Raw genomic sequence first — 17,037 nt, forward strand, 5'->3', positions numbered from 1 at the left:
TTTTCATTCCTGAATATTCATTTTGATCACTTTTTTGGGGTGGCTTACAAATAAGCTATAGTTTCTTCAAGAATAATACACTTGTGTATATATATTTTTTCTGTTTGTAAAAAATTTTTAAATCTATTTATTTAGAGACCAGGTTATAAGACTGGCTAATCTGTGTATTTTCTTGGTAGAGACGGGGTTTCGCCATGTTGCTCAGGTAGGTCTTGAACTTCTGGGCTCAAGCGATCCACCCACCTCAGCCTCCCAAAGTGCTGGGATTACAGGCGTGAGCCACTGCACCTTGCGTTTTGGTGTATATTTTCTGGGTTCCTGCACAGCCTATCATTTTTTTTTCTGTTGCCTTATAACATGAGAGAACTTGGTTGGTATTCTCGGATCTCTGTCTATTTTGCTCAAAACTCTACAGACATTTTATCTGGACACCTACTCTTAGAGTGCAAAAGCTGAGGCGGGATTTTTATTCTTCCAAGATAATAAGCTTGTCTCTGCCCTCTGCCCTGGTATTACCATGTAGTGTGAGAAACCAAGCTCCATACCTTGTCCACAGCCATCAACAACCATATGTGTTACTGAGCACTTAAAATACGCGTGCCCAAAGTGAGATGTTCAAGATATATATACCAGTTTTCAAAGACTTAATATTTACAATCTGTAAAATATCTCAGGAGTTCTTAAAATACTGATCACAGGTTGAAATGATACTACTTTGGATAAATAAAATTAAATAAGATCTATTATTAAAATTTATTGCAGTGGTTCTGTTTTGCTTTTCAAAGTGTGACTACTGGAAAATTTAAAATCACACAGATGACTTGCCATTTTATTTCCACTGGACAGTGCTGCTCAAGAGTCAGACTACCCAAAATTTATGTTTTGGTTCTACAATGAATTTGCTGAGTAATCTGAACAAGTGTCTTTCCTAAGCTTCAGTTTCCTCGCCAGGAAATAGTAGGGATAAAAAAAGATTATGCAGGTTAAGCATATTAGGTTGGCACATAATCAACTCTTATTAATGAGAATTATTATTCTTAAAAGAAGGATTTTGTTTTAATCCTTGCAATTCAAATAATTTTCTAGGGTGTACGCTAATGTGGGCAACTTATCACTGATTTTACCTGGATTGTAGAGGCTCCTTTTGATCTGCATGTATACAATTCTTTTCGGTGCTTGACCATTTTCCTTGAGTTCCATCATCCTAGGGATGAAGCAGCCAGCACCCTGGCTCTTGCAGTATCTAGAGTCCATAGTTTTCATTAACTTTTTCCAACAACACCTCAGCCACTCAATCTGAGGCTAACATGCCAAAAAAAAAACAACCCAAAAAAGGGCCTCATCAAAAATACCAAATCTCTAACATCTCACTCCTCAAATCTAGCCTTTTATCCTTTCATAACATTTGGACAAAGACTCTGTGCTCAGTGCAAAAATTTCCTAACCTCATCATAATTTCCAGTTTACCCTGCCCATCGCTTTCTCATTTGTCAGACACCTCTGGTCTGTCTTTCTTTTTTTGATCCAGACTCCATCATTACAACCACACCCTTGAATCAATGAAGTTTTTTGTTTTTGTTTTTTAGATGGAGTTTTGCTCTTGTCGCCCAGCCTGGAGTGCAATGGCACAATCTCAGCTCACTGCAACCTCTGCCTGCTGGGTTCAAGCAATTCTCCTGCCTCGGCCTCCTGTATAGCTGGGATTACAGGCACCCACCACCATGCCTGGCTAATTTTTGCATTTTTAGGAGAGACAGAGTTTCACCATGTTGGCCTGGCTGGTCTTGAACTCCTGACCTTAGGTGGTCTGCCCGCCTCAGCCTCCCAAAGTGCTGGTATTACAGGCATGAGCCACCAGGCCCGGCTGAAGTTGTTTTTTAACTCAAGTTTCTGGTAGGTAAGATTTGTGGTGCATGAGAACAGCACTGCAGGGAAGGCTCGCAAGAATGAGATTCTGGCATCCACTCCATCCAAATGCTGCTCTCCTTAGCAGCATTTGGTTAATTGCTTTGGCAAATTCCTTAGAAATAAAACATAATAAAACACATGTCCTCTCTGTAGCATGGAGTTCTTGGGAGGACACAATGAAAGTAGGTATAGGAAAGCATTTCTCTGTTTTTTAATTTTTAATTTTATTTTTTGTGGGTATATAGTAGGTGTACATATTTATGGGGTACAAGACATGTTTTGATACAGATAAAGTATTTCCTTATCAGGTGAATGAAGTATGAATGAGAAGACCACAATTAATAAGAATGAGAAGGAAACAACACTCAGGATGAGAAAAAAGGTGAGTTGGGACACGTCACTGCTTTTAAATGAGTTTAAGACTCTGAGCTCAGACCAATCGTAGCTCTAGGTGGGGCATGTCACATATGCGGATCTAGACCAAGTGCTGTGATCTGCAGAACCATGGAGAATGTCTCTATCTATGGGATGGAGACACAGTGGGGAGCACATTTAAGCAAGTCAGCAACCTGGAAGGCGTTTATTCCGCAAGCTGATCAGAAGACATGTTTAAGGGTCAACTGCCAACTAGGCTCCATACACTGTCATTTCGGGGACAGTTGAAGAAATGGAGTAGTGATTACTGAGAAGACAGGACTCAGTAAATGTGTCAGGTCTTCAAATAACTGGTTGACCCACACTGTGTAGCTCAACACATAGAAGCCAGGCATTTGTTGGAGGCCGGGACTGGCCAGATTTTGTCCAAAGGCTGGGCATGAACATAAATGTTACAGACCTTGCCCTCTAGGTTCCCTCTGTCCAGTAGAGAAGGCAGAAGAGGGAACAGACAAATGGTACACAGGCTTGCACTTGAGCTTCACTAATGCTCAGGTGGACCAATGAGGAGAACAAAAAAGATGAAGACTTCGCTAAAGCCTAAGGCGAATATTTCTAATAGAGTTTCCAAATATGGAACAGGGTCCTTTGGGAGGTAATGATCTCTTATCTCTGGAAGTATTCAAAAGCAGAAGATTAATGACCAATTCTATAGAATATTATAGAAGAAAGTGGGAGGTTATGCTAGATGACTGCCAAATTTCTTTCTAATTAAGATTCTATGCTTCTCAAAAGGGGACAAGACCCATTCATTAGAAGACTGTTAAATAAAGAAAAATCTGCCTGTGTAAAAAGTGAATTGAACAAATGACATAAAAAGATTATTTTCTAATGCAGATTAGAGTTTGCGTTCATTGTCCAAAATTTTCCATGTCCAGTATTTCACAGTCAAACATCAGTCTTATAAATACACAAAGGTATGCTTTCAAGTGCTTTATGCTTTTCCATGTCCATTCTGTAATCTTGCCCTCATTGTGTGAGAGAGAAAAGCCCATGACAGAGGCCAGAGGTACACTGCTGACCTTGCGGAACCAGGCTTCACATTCAGAAACCACACAGATAATCCAAGAACCAATAAAACAATAAAGAAAATGGGAAAGTGGTAATTTTTCCAGACCTGCGCACAACATTTAACCTCTGTCACCCTGCCGAATAACACAGGACCACAAAGGAAAGAAGGAACAAGAGCATAAATCCATCAACTATTCTAGAAAAATAAGCCATAATGTAGACCCTCTGAGAGGTCGGCAGTCATTGTTGGAGGAGAAGAGGAAGGGTTGACATGGTGGGCTTAGAAAAGAAAAGATTTAAGAAGTTAATTACAGTCATCTTTAAATCTATGAAAGGCAGCCACATTAGGAACAAAAAGAAGAAAGCAGGATTTCTTGAGTGCCTATTATGTGCCAAGCACTGCTTTCCATTACGAATCCTCATTTAACTGCATTTAATCTTCACCAGTAAAGGAGAGCCAGAAATACCCATTTTGATAGGCTATTTATTCGCCTCTGTCCATTGCTCTGGGTATTAACACATTATTAGTCATCTGGGGGATTCAGAAGGCCACACACACCTTACTTCATTTCTCATGTTTCTACAGGGTATCCCAGAGCAGATAATGCCCTTCCATGAGACATATCTACATCTTCTGTCTTTCCTCTGCAGGCCCAGCTTCACTGGAACTGCTCCAGCCTCATGAGAGCATTTGGTCACAGCACCTGAAGTTCAACCATTGTTAAGTATGGTCCCCACTGAACTATAAACCAGGCTCAGCAGTCAGAAAACCCAGATCCCATTCTGGGAAAAGGTATATGTTAGAAAGAAACATATGTGATATCTTGTTGGGCAATTCAGTTGCCCTTCTTTGCCTAATTCATCATCAACAACAACAACAACAACAACAACAACAAACTGTAAGTATTAAGCCTCCTTCCCATGCTAGAATCCTATGATTGATTTCACGTTCTCTTCAGTCTCTCCCAGAAGAAAATGTCCAGTATTCAGGAAGCATAGCTTCCCAGGAAACAGACAGGGTAGGCAGCAGCTTACCCACCCCCTACATGAGAGGAACAATGAGTCTGCCTCCTAAAGGATGGCAGGGGGGCTGAAAGATGACAGTAATCTAAAGACAACCTCTGCCATCCTCCATAGAGACCAGCACAAAGGCAATTAAGGATGAGTAGGAGGCCAATTTTTAGAGTCCACCCTCAATATTTTCTGCAACCACAGTCCTGAATCTCACTTCATCATCTTTCTGATGTTGGTAACAAGCGGGCTTCGAGTCTAAGAGAAAAGGAGATAAATTAGGGTTCCCAGCTGGACAGGTGAATCATGAAACAGCCACTGCCCTGCCGCTTCCCTTCCTGAGCTCGGGATCATGCGCACCCCAGTGATGGCATGGGGGTGACTTTCTGGGCCAGCTGGGGCAAGATCAAAGGCTGGTAGACATGTAGGGCCTTGTCTGAAAACTGGTAAGAAATGTTTTCCTGATTTAAAGCCAACTGTCTAGAGTGATGACTGTTAGTTTAGAACAGGATCCTTGGATGGAAGTGACAGGGCCATCCCTATTCTCAGCAGCATCCTTAGAAGGGCTCTCTTTTATCCCCTACAGGAAGTACCATTCCCAGCAGGCCTTCCACGCAGGGGCCATGCTTAATGTACTGGTTCTTCAGTAACAGCCAGAGAAGGAACGCCCCTTGCAAAAGCTCAGAGAGTCCTTGTCTAGACACAGTAACAGTAACTTAGCTGAAATAAGCCACAGAGAGGGAAATAGGACATAGGATAAAGGGCACAGATTCTGGAGTCAGACAGTTCTGGATATTCACCCTGGCTCTGCCATGTACCAGCTACGTGATTTGGAGTTAGTTAACTCCCCATGCCTCAGTTCCTTTGTATATACAATGGAAATAATAACAGGACTTAGTCCATAGAGGTGTTGTGAGAAACAGACCATGAGAGAACCAGGTAAAACATGAGAAATGAAGTAAATGATTTTTTTTATTATTATTATACTTAAAGTTCTGGGATACATGTGCAGAACATACAGTTTTGTTATATGGGGATACACGTGCTATGGTGGTTTGCTGCACCCATCAACACATCATCTACATTAGGTACTTCTCCTAATGCTGTTCCTCTGCCAACCCCCAACCCTCTGACAGGCCCCGGTGTGTGATGTTCCCCTCCCTGTGTCCATGTGTTCTCATTGTTCAACTCCCACTTATGAGTGAGAACATGCGGTGTTTGGTTTTCTGTGCTTGTGTTAGTTTGCTGAGAATGATGGTTTCCAGTTTCATCCATGTCCCTGCAAAAGACATGAACTTATCCTTTTTAAAGGCTGCATAGTATTCCATGGTATATATGTGCCACATTTTCTTTACCCAGTCTACCATTGATGGGCATGTGGGTCGGTTTCAAGTCTTTGCTATTGTGAATAGTGCCGCAGTAAACATACATGTGCATGTATCTTTACAGCAGAATGATTTATAAACCTTTGGGTACATACCCAGTAATGGGATTGCTGAGTTAAATGGTAGTTCTGGTTCTAGATCCTTGAGGAATTACCACACTGTCTTCCACAATGGTTGACTAAGTGATTCTTAAGCAATAGATGTTAGACCACAGCCTGTGGGATCCAAAGTCATGGAAAAGAGGAATCTTGAATTCAAGTGCAACTCGACGGTCGTAACCAACAGTCATTTCCCAGGGGCTGTGGCCCGTGTCTTTCAACTTCCCTTAAGATCTCCAGCACATCCATGCCTACTGAATTATACAATCCTCTATCTCATGTCATTTCATCGGGGAAGGGAAAAGTCGAATATCAGCATCAGCACTTGTTAGCAGCCTAATCTTCAGCAAATGCTCTTCAACCCCGCACTTTAACTTAAGAATTATCTGTGAGATGGAGGTAATCATACTTCTCTTTCCAACCCCCAGGTTCGTCATGAGAAATGAGTGACAGCGCGCACCACTGACAAAGCTCTACGCAAAAATAAGTTCTCCTCCTGTAGACTGGAGCTGCATGTTTTGAGTGGAGTTCAGGGGAGAGGTACCTTCAGTCCTGGTAGCCTGTTGGTACCAGGACTTGGAGGCCGGAAACAAATGGGCCATGTACATATCGGGAAGACCAATGAGCATTTCACAGGCCACAGAGACAGGCAGGCTGAGCCACCACTATTTGCAAATCCCTCCCTAATTGGTCATTACAGAGAGAAGTGCGCTGGTCCACTGCGAATTTCCCACAGTTCATTTTTAATCATGCACCGATCTCTCACAAATTTCCTGTTCCCTATTCCTTCATTCTCCAGCACTAACAGATATCATAAGGGGCCCACAGGAGCATTTCTGAGAAATGCCATTTCCAACAGCTGTACCAAGTGATTTCTTGGAGCTGTATCCGGAGAGACTGTCACGTGTGTCTGCTGAGGGTACCGTCTGACTTGCTTCCTGAATGCAACTGCGGACCACAGCACAAGGCCATTTCTCTCCTGTTCTTTCTCCTTCCCTGAGGTCGTCTACTGGATGGTTCCTAGCGTACCTGTCATGGAAAGACACTCACTCACCAGTCCCAGAGCTGCTCCTAGGAGGTGAGCTGGTGCAAATGGAGAGGCCTTATCTATGCGACTTCAGGGTGGCTGGTGGGCAAACTGCTGGCTGCCCACGCAAGCCTCCCGCACACAAATAGGCATTAGGAATGTGGTGACCCTGGGCTCCACCATGATAAAGAAACGTGAACTCCTGGGCCTGACAGTGATAGAGAAACTCCTTGCCACTGGTTTTATTATTCTTAGGGATCCAGCTCTAAATTCATCATGTGTCACTCATTTAATAAACATCTTTACAAGCCAGTCATTTAGCAAGCATCTTTATAAGTTGTAGCACACATCTATAAAACTTCTTTGAAAAATGGTTTAGCAAACATCTTTAAAAGCCTCACACCAGGCATCTGGGATACAAAGGTGGTGAAATACAGACGTGATGCTGGTTTGGGAGCTTACAGTATAGGAGACAGACAGACATTTATTAGCTCATCACACAAAAGCATGAAATAATACCCTCTATGTTGAGTTTACCGAAGAAATGTATGTGATTCTAGGAGAACATGTAACAAAGCAACCCCAATGAAATGAAAAAGGCAGGGAAAGTTTCCCTGAGTACATGTAACTTTAGCAAAAGAACTTGTTATTCATTAGCAATGGGGGAAAGGAAGGAAGTTGGGGAACAGTTTAACAAATAGAAGAAATCACCTGTTCAAAGGTGCTCTGGTGGGAAAGAAGGAGCAAAGTGAATCTGCAGGACTGGAGAGTGAGGAAGGATGCAAGTGGTGCGAGTACACTTTGGAAGGAGGCAGGAGCCAGAGTCTGCAGAGAGATGCGACTCGGTTAAGAACTGTGTGGCCTTGGCCGGGGGCAGTGGCTCATGCCCATAATCCCAGCACTTTGGGAGACTGAGATAGGCGGATCACTTGAGGTAGACGGATCACTTGAGGTCAGGAGTTCGAGACCAACCTGGCCAACTCTGTGAAACCCTGTCTTTTTTTTTTTGTTTGTTTTGTTTTGTTTTGTTTTGTTTTTTGAGACGGAGTCTCGCTCTGCCGCCCAGGCTGGAGTACGGTGGCCGGATCTCAGCTCACTGCAAGCTCCGCCTCCCGGGTTCACGCCATTCTCCTGCCTCAGCCTCCCGAGTAGCTGGGACTACAGGCGCCCGCCACCGCGCCCGGCTAATTTTTTTTTGTATTTTTAGTAGAGACGGGGTTTCACCGTGATAGCCAGGATGGTCTTGATCTTCTGACCTCGTGATCCGCCCGTCTCGGCCTCCCAAAGTGCTGGGATTACAGGCTTGAGCCACCGCGCCCGGCCGAAACCCTGTCTTTACTAAAAATACAAAAATTAGCTGGGCCCGGTGGTGCGCACCTGTGGTCCCAGCTACTCTACTCAGGAGGCCGAGGCAGGAGAATCGCTTGAACCCAGGAGGTGGAGGTTTCAGTGAGCCGAGATCATGTCACTGCACTCCAGCCTGGGCGACACAGCGAGACTCCATCTGCAAAAAACAAACAAACAAACAAACAAAAACGCTGTGGCCTCTATCTCACAGCAGTAGGAAACCAGGGAAGGTTTTATCCAGAGGAAAAGAGTGGCATGACTGCACTTGTTTTTGGAAAGCTGACTTTTGCTAATGAGAGAAAAGATACGGGGGAGGAGCGGTGAGCAGTGGAGGGAAGAGACTAGTCTGCAAAAACACTTGCCATTGTGCTGGGGAAAGATCACAAAGCATGGACTAGGTAGGTGCAGCGGGTGGTGGAGCCACACTAGGGTGTGATGTGGTTAGACCCGGGGTAAGAGAAAGGGACAAAGATGAGCTCTCAGTTTCAGATCAGCAACTAAGCAGATGGCGATGCCACTGCAGAGGGAGTTGTCAGGATGGTGGAGTAGGCAGATCATGGCTTTGGGGTTGTTGATCTGGGTTATGTATAAACTAATACATAGACAGATGTATTATAATCCATCTAATAGATCATGGAGTCAGGTCTGGGTTTCCATCCTGGCTTTGCCATGAATCCTATTATTATTATGAAAAAATTACTTTTTATAAATACTTTCATCCTCACTGTTGTACTGGATTCTGACAACGCTCTCAGGGGACTCAGGAATGTGAGAGAGATAGGTGGTTAATTGGCAGGGGAATAAAAAGCAGGTGTCAGGAAACTTCAATGGAGTCTTCAATAGTAGAGATCGGGTTAGAGGACAGGACTCTAGAGACAATATTCTTTTTTTTTTTTTTTTTTTTTTTTTTTTGAGACGGAGTCTCACGCTGTTGCCCAGGCTGGAGTGCAGTGGCGCGATCTCGGCTCACTGCAAGCTCCGCCTCCCGGGTTCCGGCCATTCTCCTGCCTCAGCCTCCTGAGTAGCTGGGACTACAGGCGCCCGCCACCTCGCCCGGCTAATTTTTTGTATTTTTAGTAGAGACGGGGTTTCACTGTGGTCTCGATCTCCTGACCTTGTGATCCGCCCGCCTCGGCGAGACAATATTCTTTTGAACATATCAGATTGTATTTTCTAAATTATCATTTGTTAAGCTATGAAGGATTCATTTCGGATGTATTAAAAAAAAAAAAAGCCAGCATGTAAAATAATAGACAGCTGGTTTCCCTGGATTAAAGTAGGCATGACAGAGTCAGAGCATCAGTGTTTCCTCCCCTTCTCCCCTTTCATCCGAGACCTCACCGAAGGGGCTTCCAGGAGGGAATTCCAGTCCACAGTACTGTACTCCTTCCAATTCTTGGCTGTTGATGGATTTCACAACAGGCCACACCACCCAAGGGCATTTTAAGTCATTCTGGCCTTGGCTGCAAGTGGAATGAAGCATTTTTAAGAACCTGCCATGTTGTGTACACTGGGCCATCTTATTTCATCCCTTCCTTTGTGGCTGACTCAGTCCCAAGCCATCTGAGAGCTGAGAGAACCAAGGTTCAAAACCAGTTAGAGAATTCTTCAACAGTAAACCAGGATTTGAAATTAGTTTTTTTCCCAATCACTTTGTATTTTTCCTTTTTTTTTCGAGAAAAAAAAATGATACATTCATTTAGCCATGATCTTACCGCTATGATCATACCACATCACACCACATACCACTACAATTGTACCACATGCCAGCTCTATCACCCAGGCTGGCATACAGTGGTTCGATCATAGTTCACTGCAGTCTTGAACTCCTGGGCTCAAGTGATCTTCCTTTTTCAGCCTCCAGAGTAGCTGGGACTATAAGTGCAGTCATCACATCCAGCTAGTTTTTTGTAGGGGCAGGTACCTCACTATGTTTCCCAGGCTGGTCTCAAACTCCTGGGCTCAAGTGCCTCCAGAGCACCTGCCTTAGCCTCCAGAGCAGCTTCGACTGACTACAGGCGTGTGCCATCATACTTGGATAATTTTTAAAATTTTTTGTAGAGGTGGGGGGGGGGTCTCACAATGTTGCCCCGGCTGGTCTCAAACTCTTGGGCTCAAGCGATCTTCCTGACCGCAGCCTCCTAAAGTGCTGGGATTACAGGCGTGAGCCATTACGCCCAGCCCACTTCGGTGTCTTCCCTGCGCAGGCTCACAGGGGACGCGGCACTGGACTCCGACCGAAAGAAAGGCAAACGGTGAATGCAGTGGCAGAGGCATCCTTCGGAACCAGCTGCCGCTCCTCCTTCCGGGCTGCTTTTCCCCACGGTGTTGGCGCTAAGACCCTGGGAGACAGAGTGGCTTGCTTTCACCTTAATTAGCGCAGCAATTTGCTAAATTTTGTTTTTCCCTTTTTAAGAGTGTTAATCAATTTTAGCTCAGAATAGATTGGAATGGCACACCAATTACCACGACAATCCCCAAATGCTAAATTCCGAACATCTCCATCAACCTCAGAGCCTGAAATATGTGAACATCGGAAACTCTGGCTGGCATGTCAGTGATCTATTAAAAATGTTATGGCTCTAAAATGAAAAGATAATGGCTTTCTGAGGTTTGGAACAAGCAATTTGCCAGAGTCAGCCTCATGCTTAGGTGTTAAGTCCTTCCTAAAGTGATCGGAGACAGAGCATCAGTGTATTTCTGCAAAGTCACATGTTCCTCTAATCACAGCAATTTGTGAAATCCACAAGCATTAGCAGGTACCTACTACGCACCAGAAATACAGAAAAGAATAAGATGCGGCTCCTCTCCTCCTATCCCATTGAGAAGGGTCCAGTAGACAGAGAAGTGAACAAAAAATGTCTTCCTCTTTCCTGTGAAAGTCAGGTGTTTCTTAAGAGGAGTTGGCACTGCAGCTGAGTCCTGAAGGATGAACAGGAGTTGTGGCAAGATAGGTGGGAAGGGCATATCAGATGGAAGGAACAGAATAAGCAAAGACTCAAACACAGAAGAGGGGGCCAAGGGAACCAGAGGTGTGCTCTGCTACTTAGAGTTAAAGGAATAGTAAAGGTTTACAGGAATGCTAGCGACAAGACCGGAAGTAGAATCAAGAGCCAGAATATTCAGGACTTCTTAATCGGGCTGTGGGTCTCAACATGATGCAAGCGAAATGGTACCACAAAAAAACTGTAAGGGAATGAGATGACCAAAAAGGTTTCATTTGGTTGAAATCCCTCCAGCCTGGCATAACCTTTAATATTTATTCAACGGTGTCTTTTTAAAGCACATTGAAATATATTCTCACATTTGAGTCTCTTAATTATCCCCATGAGTTTGGTATTTCATCCACCTTTTCTACTGATGAGAAAACAGGTCCAGCAGAGGTGCGTGGTTTACTTTGTGTCTTTTGACCAGTAAGTGACAATACGCAGATTTAAACTCCAGCCCATGGGGGTCTGAGTTTAGCATTTACTTCACTGGGTAATAGAACTCTCTAGATGACAGCGACCATAGACCACTTTCAGATTCTACACCAGGCCAATGGCCTCCAGCGTCTCCAGAAAGACTTGGTGGTCAAAACTCAGACCAAAGTGGATTCTGTGCACACAAAGTGGTTACTTTAATACTTTTGATAATAAAATCAGATTCTGGTGGCAAACAAACCTCATTACGCCGTAGGCACTTTCAGTTAGGAGCTGAGATTTCTGGCATTGCTACAGTCTACTAAACCACAGCAGTAACGCTTCCAGCTAGAGGAGATCACGGAGGTGCCTCCCCTCCTGCCCATACCTTGAGCTCGTCTGCATTGTAGAAGTCCACACGCACGGCGGGCACCATCCAGGTCTGGAAGAGCGTGGCCAGGATCTGCTCCGCAATGGAGTCGGCAATAAGGTGGAAGTGCAGAGGGTTCCGTCTGTGGGGAGTGTGAGAAGGAAGGGTCAGGAAGAGATGTAAGGCTCTTTGAATTACAGCTGCAAAAACACACTCTTCACAGGTCCTATGGCGGGGCTCGTTTCTAAAGGCAATTGTGAGAGTAAATCTGGCATGTTACAAAACCGGTACTCACTGGTGAGGCTGCAGGAGCTGAAAAGGAGAGAAGGCATCTCACCCAACCTCCGTGATTCAGAGAAGTGACAACCAACCGCCAATCACTACTGACACCCAATTCAGGCCAAATGCCATACCTGTTATGAGGATATTCATTTTTTTCTGAAAGGCGTAAGTAGAGCATGTGTTAACAATTTGGTCAACCTTTACATCTGCCACCTGGACTTATCAGCCTTAACGCAGAAACACATCAACATAGGGTAAGTTTTTTAGACTGGCTGCAGGCAGCTGGCAAGAGACTTTCTCACAGCACGGTGTAAGTTCAGTCTTCTGCGTGTTCCTCTCCAAAAGAAAACAAGGCTTTAAGATAGAGTCATCCGGAGCCCCCATCACCCAGTACCAGCTTGTCCTCACTTTCAATATTTCTATAGCTTTCACTTATCCCAAAACAGACCACTTTCAGATTGTACACCAGGCCAATGGCCTCCAGCCTCTACAGAAAGCCTTGGTGGCCAGAACTCAGACCAAAGTGGATTTTGCGTTAACAAAGTGGTTACTTTAATACTTTTGGTAATAAAATCAGATTCTGGTGGCAAACAACCTCATTATGCCCTGAACACTTTCAGTTAGGAGCTGAGATGTCTAATGCTGCTTTTACTGAGGCAGCACCCAAAATATCAAAGAGCATTACGCAAGGGCAAAACTTCCAGAGATAAATGGAAAAAGGGTTCCAAACCCAGGTCTGAAATTTATGAGTGGGAATCTTGAGCATGTCACTTGCCCCTTTGCACTGCTATTTCTACATTCTGGAAAATGTAGAGAAAGACCTTCTCATAAGGCTGCTGGGTTGATTAAATACGATAAGAAGTGCAAACTATGGCACATCAAAAATAAACATGGGATAATAATCAATAGCAGATGTGCCCTAATGAGGAACCGGCTAGACACAAAGCAGTACGTCAGTCAAGACCTACTAGCATAAATACTATTGCGCTACTACAAATAATGACATACAGCGTAATGCCATGAGTTACAGCGTAACTCATTCATGGCATGAGTACTGACTAGCAATAGAGCACTGTGGGAAATACAAAGATGAGAATGACCCGGCCCGCTGACCTCAAAGAGCTCATACTGCTCAGAGACAGATGAGCGCAGTTAAATATAAGCACGGCGCGGAATGTGATAAGGACTACAAAAGAACACAACGTTCCATGGGAGTAAAGCAGCAGCCAATTCTGACGGGGTCAGAAGGACCTGTAAGAGGAGAGGGAAGCTGTGCCCTAAAGGGAAACGCAGGACTTTGACAAGAAGAGAAGGCAGAGGGGATGCAATCCCAGGTGAGCAACAGGAGACAAAGGCTGGGCCCAGGTTGTATTAGGAGTGGGAGCCGGGGGCGGAGGGGCTTAGCAGGGCTCCACGGTTGGAGCAGAGAAGGACAGACACGAGAATGTAATGAAAGTTTAATTAAAACAGTCCAGATCGGGCACGGTGGCTCACGCCTGTAATCCCAGTACTTTGGGAGGCCAAGGTGGGCGGATAATGAGGTCAGGAGATTGAGACCATCCTGGCTAACACAGTGAAACCCCGTCTCTACTAAAAATACAAAAATTTAGCCAGCCAGCTACCTGGGAGGCTGAGGCAGGAAAACTGCTTGAACCTGGGAGGTGGAGATTGCAGTGAGCCGACATTGTGGCACTGCACTCCAGCCCGGGTGACGGAGCGAGACCCCGTCTCAAAATAAATAAATAATAAATAAATAAATAAAATAAAAACAAACACACTAGACTTCAGGGAGGTGTTGGGGGCAGGATGACTGGCCTTTTAGCTTTCAGCTGTCGGCCTGGTCACTCCCCAGCCCTATCCTATGTTCCAGACATACAGACTCTCTCTCAGTTTCCCACCCACTACCCCGTGCTCTCTCTCCACCCTGGACCTTATCATGTTTAGCTTGCTCTGCAGGGAACTATCCCGCAGTTGCTCATTCAATAAATCCTTACTGGGAACACCCCATTTGTCAGGGGATGAACCGGATGCTGGGGGCCACAGTGGTGAGTCACACATACCCGCACTGTCCCCGTTGTCATGGAGCTCACAGTCTTGCCCACCCTGCACCTCCACGTTCAGTACTTGGTTATCTCTTAGTCCGCTTTAGGGCCACCATCATTTGCTCCTAGAATCCTTTCCTGACTCCCCACGTCTAGGTCAGGGGCCCTAACTGTTATCCCAGCCACATGTACCCACCTACTCATTCTTAGGTAGTGGTTGCCTGTCTACTTGTCTACAACCCCCCTGGGAGCTCAGCAAGGTCAAGGATCACATCAGATGTGTTCAAATGGACAGATCCGTGATCTACAGCTCAGTGCCTAGAAGAGAGGAAGAGTTTAATAAGTGAACTGAATGGGTAGATGGGTGGTGAGTTGTGGACAGATGAGGGGAACAGATGTAGACATGTCATTTAGGAGATCATTAGACTTGGGGGGTGTGAAATGAGAATCTGATTGAAACAGTGTTGGCCAGGTGCCGTGGCTCATACCTGTAATCCCAGCACTTTGGGAGGCTGAGGCGGGTGGGTCACCTGAGGTCAGGAGTTTGAGACCAGCCTGACCAACACGGAGAAACCCCGTCTCTACTAAAAATACAAAGTTAGCCAGACGTGGTGGTGCATGCCTGTAATCCCAGCTACTTGGGAGGCTGAGGCAGGAAAATCACTTGAACCCAGGAGGCAGAGGTTGCAGTGAGCGGAAATCGCGCCATCGCGCTCCAGCCTGGGAGAAACTCTGTCTCAAAGGAAAAAAAAAAAAAAAAAACACCCCAAACCAGTGTCTATGCCAGGAAGAGCGACAACGAAGCTGGATCTAGAGGATTTCAAAAGAACAGATCTTAGATATGAGAAAAAAAGAGAAGGAGGAGCAGAAGGCAACACTGGGGTTCCTGGGTGTGTGGCAATGGCTCCAGGACCAGGGATACGACGAGAAAGTCACTGTGGAGGAGGACAGTGAGTCTGGGATTGGGCACACCAAGCTGAAGGCGGGGGTGGCAAAGCCAGTGCTGTTGCTGAATGGGTGGGTCTAGACCTGAAGAAAGTCAACCCGCCATACACGTGACAGGTGCCTGAGGGTAATAAACCGAATAAACGAATCCAAAAGGAGTCAGCACTGCAGAATTTCCCTATGGGACCCACTGCCTAAAGACTGCAACTTTCCCGTAAAATTATCCACGCTCACCACGCTCAGTGGAAAGGGGCATATCTTCCTTAGAGCTTCCCTAAATGCCCTATAAGAAGCTGCCACTGGGCCATGGTGATGTTTGGTGGCATGAAGGGACAATGCTGTGTTTGCCCATTGGCCAGTGGCTTACCTGAGGGCCAAGTCAGAGGCAGTAGGACAAAGTCACTGGGATATAGATGGTCCATTTGGCCCTCACCGTTTCCACGACTGTCTCCCAAGGCCATAGTTGCCATAATAGAGTCTTATTAATGGAGAATGGATAAAGGTAAGCCTATATCATGGTCAAGTTGCATGTTCATCTACAGTGGCTTAATTTGAGCCAGGGGGTGACAATAATAAAAGGACCAAGCTTCTTATATTTGCTCTAACGCATCATACTTCCCACATTTCTGTATCTTTCCGTTCCCTCTCCATGGAATGCCCTTCCCTGCTTGGAAGCCCCATGAATTCCTGTTCATTCTTCAAAATTCCCTGTGTAAGTCACCTCCTCCTGGAAACCTTCTTTGAGCCCTTCCTTGTCTCTTTCTCCTGCTAACTCTGCGCCTTGTGTGAAAAGCTCGCCTGTCATCTGCAGGAAGGCATTATGATACGGATTCAAACCGCTGGCTCCCTGTCCCTATTGTGAGATCACGGGGGACAGAAACCATCTTTTCATTTCCATCCACAGTATCCAGCAAAGAGCTGGTGAATCATGGGTCCTCCATAGATACTCTTGTAACAACAACCAAAAGCCAATGCCCCTCCTTCTGTTATCACTGTAACCACCATCATAGGAGGGCAGAAGCAGTTGATGGCACACTCTGTATCAAGAGTTCGGAGTTTGGGCTGTGTTCCAGAATGCCTGGCTTGGCATCCCGGCTGCAGTACCTGCTGAGTGACTGTAAGCAAGTCACTTAATCTCTCAAGGCCTCAATTTCCTCATCTTCAAAGCAGGAGAGAGAATAGGAAGCAAGGAATATTATATTGGATAATTGTGAGGACATAATAGACACAAAGTGCTTAGTAAAGTATTACCTGATATATGGTAAGATTTCAATACAGGTTCTCTATTATCAATATTAACTTCTGATACTGCTTTTTTTCCTCTACTGCTTTTGCATCGACTGTTCGATGAAGTATTTTCAATTAGTTCTTCCAAGCACAGACCAAAAAACGGGCTGAATGAATAAATATCCAACAAAGAGCTATTAAGCAATAACTACATATAAGTTACAAAAGGGATATAGGTGATGAATGAACTACGAGTGTTCTCTTCAGGCAGCTTGCAATCTTGGAGAGTCAGAGGAAGACAGAATACAAAAAAGTCCACACACATCAGAACATGGATTCGCCACTGTGCTGGGCTGCCACACACAACTGCAGAGCTTGAGAATGGCCCACTTCCCAGGGAGCCTTCCACAAAGACTAATGGGTAATAATGTGCAAGATACTCTTAGAATTAGAAGGAGCACAACCTGCACAACCGTACATGACGATTCTACAAGGAGGAGCACAAAAGCTACGTGGCGGTGAGAGTGAGAGAGATGATATTTTGGTAG

At 45.1% G+C, this 17,037-nt stretch overlaps 1 protein-coding gene and 1 long non-coding RNA gene across 9 annotated transcripts in view; both read right to left on the minus strand.

The window, feature by feature from the left end:
* LOC105493992 (uncharacterized) overlaps positions 1-9,104 on the minus strand; it is a 37,101-nt gene extending 27,997 nt beyond the window's left edge. For both annotated transcript variants that reach the window (XR_011614101.1, XR_011614100.1), the window contains exon 1: positions 1-9,104. This exon is cut by the window's left edge. This is a non-coding gene — a long non-coding RNA (uncharacterized lncRNA).
* Positions 1-17,037, minus strand: part of LOC105493993 (LARGE xylosyl- and glucuronyltransferase 1) — a 634,501-nt gene that overhangs the window by 305,636 nt on the left and 311,828 nt on the right. For all 7 annotated transcript variants that reach the window (XM_011762035.3, XM_011762030.3, XM_011762032.3 and 4 more), the window contains one exon: positions 12,012-12,135. In XM_011762035.3, the coding sequence (XP_011760337.1) occupies positions 12,012-12,135 (124 nt within the window). The remainder of the gene's footprint in view (positions 1-12,011; positions 12,136-17,037) is intronic.

Source organism: Macaca nemestrina, chromosome 15, assembly GCF_043159975.1.
Source record: "Macaca nemestrina isolate mMacNem1 chromosome 15, mMacNem.hap1, whole genome shotgun sequence".
Taxonomy (NCBI): domain Eukaryota; kingdom Metazoa; phylum Chordata; class Mammalia; order Primates; family Cercopithecidae; genus Macaca; species Macaca nemestrina.